Below are 11,388 nucleotides of genomic sequence, written 5' to 3'. Positions count from 1 at the left end.
AATATGAGAATTTAATCGCCATCATCCGCCATTAGGCCAAAACTGACACCGGTGAGCTTCGTGTCCACACCCATACAATACCCACTTGCAAACACACCTCCACATCCCTGTTCCTGCCCTTCACTATGAAACAGAACCTAGCCCGCCCCCGGCTCCGCAAAGCTGCAGCTGACGTAAGCGTGGCAAAATGTGTGCGCCATGCTTTGGAGTCCTTTTCCGCGGTTTGCTACTGACGCCGGGACGGTCTCGGGCGGCACTAGAACTACAACTCCCAGGTTCCTGCGCGGCGCGGAGAAGGCAGGCCGGGACTGTGCGAAAGTGACTCCGGGGGATAGCGGGCCAGAGCCGGCCGCTCCTCCTTTTGAAGCGGTTTCGCACCTCTTTCCGCCCGCGGCGTCGGTGGCGTCGGCGGCGTCGGCGCTCACGCAGGGGCGGGTCACGGCGGCGCGAAGCGGTGCTGGGCGGGAAGGGAAGTCGTGGCGGCGGTGGCGGCGGGGACAGCTGCGACGGCGGCGGTGGCGGCGGGGACCGCAGCAGCGGTGGTGCTGTCAGTTAGGCCGTCGGAGAAATGGGAGACCCGGGGTCGGAGGTGAGTGGTGGAGCGTCGGGCCGCGGCGTTCTCAGCCGCGCCGCGAAAGAGCTTTTTGTTTTGTTGAGTGTGCGGCCTGCTGTGCGCCCGCGGGGCGAAAGCCTCGGCGTCTCGGGCCGAGCCCAGCGTTCGGGCCTGGTGCGGGTCCTAACGACGACCCAGCGGTAACAATGGCCGCCCGGCCGCCCCCGGTCCCCTACGCCGGCCCCGGTGCTCCCTGTTGTCGCCGCTCTGCCCGCGAGAGCGACATTTTGAGACAGGATCGCTCTTCGGCGGTGAGCGTGCATCCCGCCTCCTCGAGCAGATAGGGGAATTCGCAGGGGCTGGGGAGTCGTTTTCGGCGTCCGCTCCCCATGGCTCCGCGTCTGCAGAGGCAGAACGCGACTCCATGGAGTTCTGTTCTTAGTCGGATTTGCATGCAGTTGTGCTGTTAGGTTTCCTCAAGAGCTCGTTGTTTTAAAAAGCTCTTTCTTTTTCGTTCCTTTTGGGAAAGTGTCTTCCACCAAGTACGTGGCTGTATAGATAAGCGTGTTTTGGCTTATTTTTATAGATAATAGAATCTGTCCCTCCAGCTGGGCCCGAGGCATCTGAGTCAACAACGGATGAAAATGAAGATGACATTCAGTTTGTTAGTGTAAGTAGCAACGACATTCGGGTTTTTCCTAGAGTTCCAAGACTGCGCGTGGTAAGCCATTATGTGATTGTACTGCACCTGTCCACTCCTCATTGAGCAACTGTGTATGAACGTCCGATAGGTACTAGACACCGGGGAGCGTGGCGTAGGATTAGGAAATTTACCCAAAGAGGCCTCTGAGCAGCTGCAGTAGCCGTCACAAAGACTGCCGAAAGTCTGTGGTGCTCACTCCATCACGCTTCTCGTGCGTTTACTTAGCGCTGTTTTAATGCTTAGTCTAGGCGTGTTTCCAAGAGGGACAAGGTTGTCCTGTAACAGATGACGATGCAGGCGAGGGAGAGAGGACAGGTGATGATGAGGAAGGAGGTAGAGAACAAGAAGCCTTGGAAGAACTCAACATCTGAGCGTTATGTAGCTGCATAACATGAAGGCGACTAGCTTGAAGACTTCCCTGACCTGTGAGATCATGGTGTTTGTTACAGCATAGTGCAGGAGTTGATGTTCATATGGAGATCCCTGCATCACCAGGAACACACATATTTTTCAGAATTTCGTCCCTTCGGGTCAGTGGTCTTTAAGCATTACCAAGCGTAAACGTGCGGATTGCGGGGCCTCACCCTTCCATACCCACAGACTCAGAATTTGTAGGTGGGACCTAGGAGTCTTCCTTTTGGAAAGATGAAAGGACATGTGAATCTCTGAACCACAGTTTGTAAAGCCTTGGTTTAGGCAGAGTGGGGGTTATGACGTATTTGGAGATGATTTTCACCCAAAACTGTCAAGAGTTGCAAAGGCTCGGCTTAAAGTGGTATCATAGTTAGTTAGAGAATACTTCTACTCTAAACCATTTTCTGAATACTGTAGTTATTTGAGGTTTGCTGTGAAACGTGTATAGTTTTTCTTAATAGATTGTAGTGTTTTTATGTTTGTTGGTTTGGGACAGTTTGTAAAGCTGGTTATTAAATGATATCCTCTACATACCCCAACATTAGGGCCATTGTGGTGAAACCATTTTTGTATTGTCTTTAATTGGTTTATTGAGGAGTCTTTCACGAGATCATTTTTTTGGCTGTCTTCACCATTGCTAGTGCATGTGGTACTTTCTCCTTTTATTTATTTTCAGAGTGAGAGAGAGAGTGCAGGTTAGCATGCAACAGGGTGAGGGGCAGAGAGAGAGAAAGAGAATCCCAAGCAGGCTCCACCCTATCAGCACAGAGCCTGGTGTGGGGCTTGATCTCACAAACTGTGGAATCATGACCTGAGCCAAAATCAAGAGTCAGATGTTTAACCACCCAGGTGCCCTTTGTCCTTTTATTTTAATTCTAGTGTGGTTAACATAGTGTTAAATTAGTTTCAGATGTACTTTTTCTTTTTCTTTTTCTTTTTTTTTTAAAGTGTTTGTTCAGTTATTTTGAGAGAGAGCATGGGAGCAGGGAAAGGGGCAGAGAGAGAATGCTAAGCAGGCTCTGTGCTGATAGCAGGACTCGATCTCATGAATTTTGAGATCATGACCTGAACTGAAATCAAAAGTTGGATGCTCAACCAGCTGAGCCACCCAGGTGCCCTAACAGTGGACTGAAGTATGTTGGTAACAGGATTCTATGGCTTCTTAGGACAAATATTTCAGGTTGTTCCTGAATATTGGTATTTGGAGAATATTCATCTTGATATTTGTGTATATGAAAGAATGCTATACTTCTTTATAAACGATGGGTGTTGGGTTGAGAATCACAGATGGAATTTATAAAAATAAGATTTGAAAAACTTTTTGGTACTTGTGGAATAAAAAATTATAGTATAGCATGTATGTAACTTAAGCATAATAGTGTATTAAGCTGAAGTTTAAAATACTCTTTATTTTTGAAATATTGTTTTAATTTTAGGGGCCCCTGGGTGGTTTATTGGTTAAGTATCCGACTTCAGCTGAGGTCATGATCTCACGGTTCATGGGTTCAAGCCCCATGTCAAGCTCTGTGCTGACGGCTCAGAGCCTGGAGCCTTCTTCAAATTCTGTGTCTCCCTCTCTCTCTGCCCCACCCCTGCAAGTGCTCACTCACTCACAAATAAAACATTAAAAAAAAACTTTTTAAAAATATTCTTTTAATTTTAAATGTAGAGAATATCTTACATCTTTGCGTCAAGAATAAAAAATATATAGTGCAGGGACGCCTGGGTGGCTCAGTTGATTGAGCATCCAACTTCGGCTCAAGTCATGATCTCATGGCTTGTGAGTTCAAGCCCCACGTCGGGCTCTGTGCTGACAGCAAGGAGCCTGGAGCCTGCTTCAGATTCTTTGTCTCCCTCTCTCTCTTTCCCTCCTCTGTTCATGCTCTGTCTCTCTCTCTCTCTCTCAAAACTAAATAAACATTTTAAAAAATTAAAAAATATAATGTATTGTGTGTGCACCTTGATACAACACCTTGTATTTATCCCTGTTGGCAAATACAGGTTCAAAGTTCTGATAGTTCCAAATGGAGAAGTGAATTATATGTATTAAGCACAATTACAGTTTTAGAAGAGATCTATGAAAAACATTGCTTCTACATTTTTAGTGATAACACTTAAATGATAATTAATGATAACTTAATTCTATTTTAAAATAAATTGAGAAAGAGCCTTCTACTTCTCTCTCCTTAACTCCTTTAGGTGATGCTCATCCAGTAAAGATAACAAATTGTTCTCTGCTTAAGATTTCTTCAGATACAAAAATGGCATTATAATGTTGCTTCTTGATTTACTCTGGCTTGGATTTCTTAATTCACGCTCATTAATCTAATTTTCCCGTCTTTGATCACATGGTGGCACAGCAGTCTTTCAGTGGTTTGCAAAATATAGAGCCTGAAACCAAACAGTGTGCTGAAGGAAAGAAATAATAAGGATAATAAATCCCTTTGATTTAAATTATGTTGAAATATACGTACAGAGAACTGCACGGTTTATAAGTGTACTGTTTGATTTTTGCAAAGCCAATACCTGGGTGATCTCAAACAGAATGTTACCATAGCAAAAACTTTTTATTTAAGGATATTGCTCTCATTTTCTGTTTAGTTTAATAATACAGGTGTATCTCCACCACTCCCAGTTATTGTAAAGTAGAAACATTTGAAACCTATGAAAACTTTATAAGCTAAGAGGGTCTAAAGCAAAGAAGCAGTTACCATTTACTTATATGGAAAAATTTTCAGCATTTCCAGACCCCAAAAATAACCTCTTTTTGGCTTTTCTGATACCTTAAAACACATCTTGCTAATGGATGTCCAAATAAATTGAGATAAAGTACAGATGTTTACAGACATAATCCAAAGCTGTGAAATGCTGAGTTTAGTTCACAGGGAAGCAGCTTGGCAGTGGTACTCTCGCTGCTTGGGGTGCACACCGCCTCTGTAATGGTTTTCTGCAAAACAAATGCTGCACAGTATTTCTGTTTTTCATCCTTTTTTGTTTGTTTGTTTTTTGTATAAGAGAAAATCTTCAGATTTACTTCAGTTAGTGAAAGCTGATACCAATGTAGGTCTTTCGTAAAAGTGAAATGGTGTTAACACAAGCTTTTGAAAACTGAGAATATTTTTCTGATCCCTTATTCAGCCACCATCTTTCTGTCTTTCTTTGAAACTTTGTATATTTTAGTTAATTTACTCCCAGAAAATGGTTTTAGCCAAGAGCTGATGACATGATTTTTCACAGTGCTACTTGAGACACAAAGGCAACCTATTATAATCTTGGTAATAGCACATGAGATTTAGGTTTAAGTCAAGATTATTGGTATAATGTGGAATCATTGAACATATGGAAATAGTGAAGGAAATCAAGGTATAATTTCATCAGTAGCTTCTGAAGCACATAGGTCAAGTGATAATACTTAAACTGCAGTAGGTAAGAGTCATGGGCATAAATGTGAAGGTATCTTGACTGGGTGTCTTGCACCTATAATTAGCTCAGTAAATAAAAATAATGTTGGAGCTCATGATATGCAAAGTCATGAAGTAAGTACTCTAGAACTACAAAAGATTAATTGAAAATAGGTCCTACCTGTCAGTGCCCATATTTCAATGTGGAAGATAATATAGGTTATGAGAACTGTGTAAATGGTTGTAGAAAGTAGTTATTTCATAAAAAGTACCCGGTGCTATATAAAGAAATAAAGGAAGCCTTTTTGGCCTAGGTAACATTTAGTATTTGTATTTAAAAGAGCATTTTGAAAAGAAATAAGGAAAGGCATCAAAATGGGAAAGCAGGGAAGATGCTGTGTAGTTTTGGAGGATAAAAATTTTTAAAGTGAAAGAGAAAAGGGTGGGCCAGATAGTGTAGATTTTGAATTGTGGACTAAAAGTGGCAGTTGGGAACCACTTGGAAACTTTGAACTGGGCAGGATTGCATAAGTAAACTATATCCCTGATCCTGTAACTGGAAATCTATTGAAAAAACACATGCATTATTAACATTTTAGATTAGAGTTTTGCACCGGTATTCAAATCCATATTCTTTTAGACTTGGGTAAACTACATTTCTTACAGTCCATATCTTAGTGTATTGACATTATTTTCCATTTACAGTTGACCCTTGAACAGTGGGTTTGAACTGCGTGGATCCACTTGTATGTAGTTTTTTTTACAGTACTATAAATGTATTTTCTTTATGATTTTTGTAATATTTTTGGCTTTATTGTAAGAATACAGTATATAATAACATCATACAAAATACATGTTAACCAACTGTTTATGTTATTGGTAAGGCTTCCAGTCAACAGTAGGCTTCTAGTAGTTATGTTTTGGGAAGTCAAATGCTGTATGTAGATTTTCAATTCCGTAATGGAAGGGAAGGTCATAGCCCAAACCCTCATGTTCTTCAAGGGTCAACTGTTGTAGGTAATTGGTGTTTGGTTTTGTAGGATAATCATTTTTCTATTAACAGGAATGAAAGCTTTTTGTGTCATTAATTTTTTTTTTTTTTTTTACTTAGAATATTAATATTAATTCAGCTGTGTTACTAAACTGTTTTGTTTGTGCCTGTGCTCCTGGCCCTAATTGTGTGGCCTTCGGGAGTAGAATCCTTTGATTTTGTTATTGGTACAAAAGGGATGATGAGAATGATGGTTTACTAGTTGATGAATTGAGCAAATTCAAATAAAATGCCTTTAATTGGAGGACAACATGCATTTATACTTGTTAAGAACATAGGCAGTCACTGTAAACATTTTGAGAAATGTTTCTTGACATAATACACATTCTTACGGGGAATTAATAACTTATTTTTTGGTTAGTGTTATGAGTTATTCAGATTTGAGGGCAATAGCAAGAAGTCTTTTTTTCTCTTTTTGAAGGAAGACAAAGTCTCTTAAAAACTTAGGTAATAAGGGATTGATTTAAAAAAGCATGTAGGGTCACCTGGCTGGCTCAGTCAGTAGAGCATGTGACTCTTGATCTCAGGGTTGTGAGTTCAAGCCTCATGTTGGATGTAGTGATTACTTAAAAATAAAATTTAAAAAAAAATGTAGTGTGTATACTTTGAACTTAACCTCAGAATTATAGTGACCACACAGCCGGTTATATATTTAGAGAATCAGGTATATCTCACTTAGTTTTCTCATTTGTTAAATGGAATAATAATAATAATTCACTGTTTCACCTTATAAAGTAATTGGGGATTAAATGGAATCATTTACATGAAAAGTTTAGTACAGTTCCTGTATAGGGCTCAAAGACAAATGTTATTGATGAGTAGTAAAATTAATGGAATACTAAAATGTTTTGATTCTTTAAGTTCGTTATGGTGGCATTTTTTCCATATCCATAACTAAAGTTTAGAGTGTGTGCATATAAATAATATTTTCCTTGGGGATACTTCTCTTATTTTTTAACTCAGCCTCTGCTTTTTTTGGTGGTCTCAAATACGTGTCATCGTCATCTACCATTCTTTCACGTATAAACCCATAATTATTTGCTGAGTGAATCAATAAATATTCTAAATGACTCTTGGTTTTTCTCATTTTTGGATTTCCTACCCAGATTGTTTTTACTCTTTTAATTAGTGTGAATCATATGAAGTTGTCATTTTTCGCTAGTTCAGGAATAGTTGGTTGCATATCAGTCTAATGGTTCACCCTAGCAGTAAATTTGTAATAGTCTTCTTTCATCATTTCCTGCTCCTGCTATTTTCTGCTATTTCTGCAGCTGTTTTTAAATCCCATCTGTGACCATTTTCTTTATCCTGGGTTTTGGGGGTTTTGGTGGGGGGGAGGGTTCCTCTTCTACTTTTTGCTTTGTACTCTGTTACCTTCTTTCGTCTCTTTTTTCTCTGTTTATGGAAGCTCTCTCTGCCCCTCCCTCTGTATTTCTGGTAACCTGGAGACTTTCTTGGTGGGCTGTTGCTATGGACATGTAATAACAATTTCTAATGCACATTTCTTGAAGAGCCCAAAGTTAAGGTGTTAGAACAGGAGAAGCTAGCATATTTTTATTTCTTCTGCTTCCTTGAATTGAATGTATAACATTGACAATAACAGTGGTAGATTGTAGTCTAAAGGTAGGTGAATCTTCTCTGTTGACCATAATTGGAGAATATCCTCTTTTCTAAACTTCCCATCTTTAGGGGTACCTGGGTGGCTTAGTTGGTTAAGCGTCTGACTTTATCTCAGGTCATGATCTCACGGTTCGGGAGTTCGAGCCCCGCGTCGGGCTTGTGCTGACAGCTTAGACCCTGGAGCCTGCTTTGGCTTCTGTGTCTCCCTCTCTGTCTGCCCCTTCACTGCTCATGCTCGCTCACTCACTCTTTCTCAAAAGTAAAGATTTAAAAAAAATAAAAAACATTTTTTTAAACTTCCATTTTTACAGCTCAGGCAAAAATCTTAATTACTTATTACATGATCCCTGTCCTGAAGTTCTGGTCTCTGGTTTTATCTAGGCACTCTGGCTTTATCGTAGTGCCTAGATAAAACCTGTCTGCAAGGATAGCAATTTTCTGCTTGAGGAGAAGTTGTAGCCTAAGGGAGAAACAAGTTATCTTTGAGACGGAATGTCTCTTCTAAGGAAGAGGATATTTAAAGATCTTAGCTTCTGTGTCCTGACTCTAGGCTTTGTTAGTTTATCCACTGAATAGATCGCTTTGGCTTGCCAACAGTCAGCTTTCTGCATCCTAAGAAATCTTTCCCTCAGCTATATTCTCTTCCTGTGTTCCTTTCTCTTATTCTCAACATATTAGAATTTAAAAAATAATATTCTTTACTCATGGCCTTACTGCCTCTTTTTTTTTTTATATTTTATTTTTAGGTAGTCTCTACAACCAACGTGGGGCTCAAACTTACAACCCCAAGATAAGAGTCGCATGCTGCATTGACTGACCAGCCAGGTGCCTCTATTGCCTCATGTTCTACTTAATATTTTAGAGCCTGGCTTTTATATGCTTGCTACTTTCTTGAAAGTTGTTTTCAGGCATTTAAAAATCTTGTTGCCAATTTCAGTGGCAGTTTTTTTGGTTGTCCATGTTTTTGACTACATTTTGCATTGACAACTTTTTGAGGATTCTCTAGTGTTTTTGAATTTATCCATTCCTGATTCTTCTTCAGTCTTTGATTACCTGCTTAGCTCTTCTTGAGTCCTAAAATTCCAGCATTTCCTCAAGAGCCTCATTAAATTTCTTCTTTTTCCTCATTGTTTTCTTTGTTAGCAATATCATAGTTCAATTTAGTCTTCTAGAGGAACCCCTCCCAAATCTGTATTTCTAGCTATGTTTGTACATCCAGATTTCAGCCCTGCATTTCTGGCTTCTGCCAGTTAACTTTGTGTGCCACTGGTACATCAACCCATTATGTTCAAAAGAGTGTCAGCTTCCTGTTTCTGAATTCCAGATATATCCAGCTGGTTGTTCAAGCTTGAAACCTTAGGGACTTCTTTGATTCCTTTTTATTGTTGGAATTTTGTTTTTTATAGCCAATCTTTTTTTCTTTTTTAATACCCATGTATTGTCTTGTATATATACTACAACACTATTCTCTTTGCTGCTGTTTTTTTTTTTTGCATTATTTGACTGATTAATTACCCTGCATTTCCCACTCTCCATACTCATCTACATGATTAATTTTAAAGCACAGTACTCATGTTTTCCTTATCTTAGTATTTATTGATTCTCTCTTGCCTATGGAATAAAATCTAGGCTTTTAGGCCTAGTATTCAAGGCCTGACATATGATGCAGTTAGTATGGTTGGAAGCAGGATGGAGAAGAATCAGGTTTGATGTTTGACTATAGGAGTGGGAAATAAAGCCAAGCTGTTAGTCAGAGAACCACATGTTTTTGAGTGTGGTTGTCTAACAGGTAATTAATACTCATCCCATCTAAAAAACATTGAATCATATCTGTGTCCTTATAGCACTAATTCCTTTATTATTAATAATCCTTCCCTGAAGAATAACATTGTCTTAATATTCTACCAAGGTTTAAACTCTTCCTTTTAGATCTTGTCATTAGTTTTTTTTAATGTTTATTTTTTATTTTTGAGAGAGAGAGATAACGAGCAGGGGAGGGGCAAGGGTGGGGGTGCACAGAGGATCTGAAGCAGGGCCCAAGCTGCTCTTAGCATCCTGATGTGGGGCCTGAACTCATGAAGTGTGAGATAATGACCTGAGCCGAAGTCGGACACTTTACCAACTGAGCCACCCAGGTGCCCCAATATCATTTCTTATTCATGTACTCTGAATATTTTTCTGTGTGTGTTCTAATTATTTTCTGGCCCCCATAGGCCGCCTCTTTAGAGGAATTCTTGCCAGTCGCAACAAAAAAAGTGATTGTTTTAAGTGACTGGTTTAGTTTGAATAACTACATGACTTGTTAATTTGCTTGATTCTTTCATAGGAAGGACCATTAAGACCTGTTCTGGAATACATTGATCTGATCAGCAGTGATGATGAAGAGCCTAGCACCTCCCATAGTGATGTAAGTACATTATATTTGATTTGCATTTCTTTCACTTTAGTCATTTAAGAGGCCTTGTCTAAGACAATTATCAAGTCAATGATGGCTGTGTTTAGGAGCTGTAGTACTTTAGTGAATGGCCCATTTCTATAGAATGAGCCATAGAAGGTATTCATTGAGTCCTTTGCCCAGAACATCTCCTACTTCCAGTTTTGTTTTTTACTTTCAGTGAGAATGTGAAAAGATAACATGATACAGCAAAGTTCTAAGACTTGAAGATGGTGTCTGATAAAAGGGAAATGGAATAAAAACTGCAAGTGTTTTGGCTCCTTGTGCCCTTCTCCTTTCGTATCTCTCCTTAGGTGCCATGTATAACTGGATCCTTTTCTTCCAGAACCATGTGGCCACAGAAAGTTTGTTTTATCTTGGAAGAGAGGATGTGTGAAGATCCTTTAGAAAATGGAATGTGGGGAAGGGTTATAGGTGGTATAGTACTTCAGTTGTCATTCCTTTTAACCTTCTCTATTCCTCACATATTTAGGGTTTTTTTTTTTTTTTTCTCTTACCTGTGATTTATTGGTTGTGGGTTTGACCCTTAAACTAATACTTCCCTTACTCTGAGAACCAAACTAGCTGAGCCCTTTGTAGCAACCTTGCCTTTCTTTTGTCTTAGCCCAAGTTTCTATTAATGGGCTATTGTCTTGATGGATTGATCGGTTGGAGACTCCTGGCCGGAATACTTCTTGCTTTATGTTACAAGGGATTGAGACTTGGACTTGGAATCAGTATGCCTAGGTTTTAGCCTGAGCTTTACTCCTTAGTAATTTTGTGACTCTGGATAAATTAAGTAGCCTTTAATCTTAATTTCTTTATCAGATAATAATACCTACCTCACAGGGTTGTTGTGAGGACAAAATGAAGTGACAAATACATACTATGTAAGCTCCTTGGAAACTACAAACCATAAAGTAGGACTATGCAACTGGCAAGTTTTATCATTATTCATTTATGTTATTCATGGAGAGGGAACAAGAATCTTTAAAGGACTTAAAAGTGACTCTTCAGTGGGGACTTTGAGAAATATTTTTGTGTGTGTGATTTTCAGTGGAACTTTTCCCAAGTTCTCTATACTATTACAAACTTCTACTTGTTGACTTACATACATTGGATGGGATTTTTAAAAAAAAGATTGTTAATCACCAGTAGTCTCACCACCTCTTCTTGTCCTAGCAGAAGACTGAGCAGTAGGCTAAGATGGCA

The 11,388-nt window shown here is 39.7% G+C and overlaps 1 protein-coding gene across 4 annotated transcripts in view; it reads left to right on the top strand.

Moving 5' to 3' along the window:
- The first annotated feature begins 485 nt into the window (after positions 1-485).
- ZNF451 (zinc finger protein 451) overlaps positions 486-11,388 on the top strand; it is an 88,653-nt gene continuing 77,750 nt past the window's right edge. For 3 of the 4 annotated variants that reach the window (XM_047101628.1, XM_047101626.1, XM_047101630.1), the window contains exons 1-3: positions 486-589; positions 1,140-1,223; positions 10,069-10,149. In XM_047101628.1, coding sequence (XP_046957584.1) covers positions 569-589; positions 1,140-1,223; positions 10,069-10,149 — 186 coding nt within the window. In that variant the 5' untranslated portion in view covers positions 486-568. The remainder of the gene's footprint in view (positions 590-1,139; positions 1,224-10,068; positions 10,150-11,388) is intronic. The other variant, XM_047101625.1, reaches the window with a different exon arrangement.

Source organism: Lynx rufus, unplaced genomic scaffold (genome assembly GCF_022079265.1).
Source record: "Lynx rufus isolate CCGP_SWC_20201006 ecotype Redwood Valley unplaced genomic scaffold, mLynRuf1.p SCAF_6, whole genome shotgun sequence".
NCBI lineage: Eukaryota > Metazoa > Chordata > Mammalia > Carnivora > Felidae > Lynx > Lynx rufus.
Note: the sequence above shows the minus strand (reverse complement) of the source record. Positions and strands in the feature narration are given on the sequence as shown.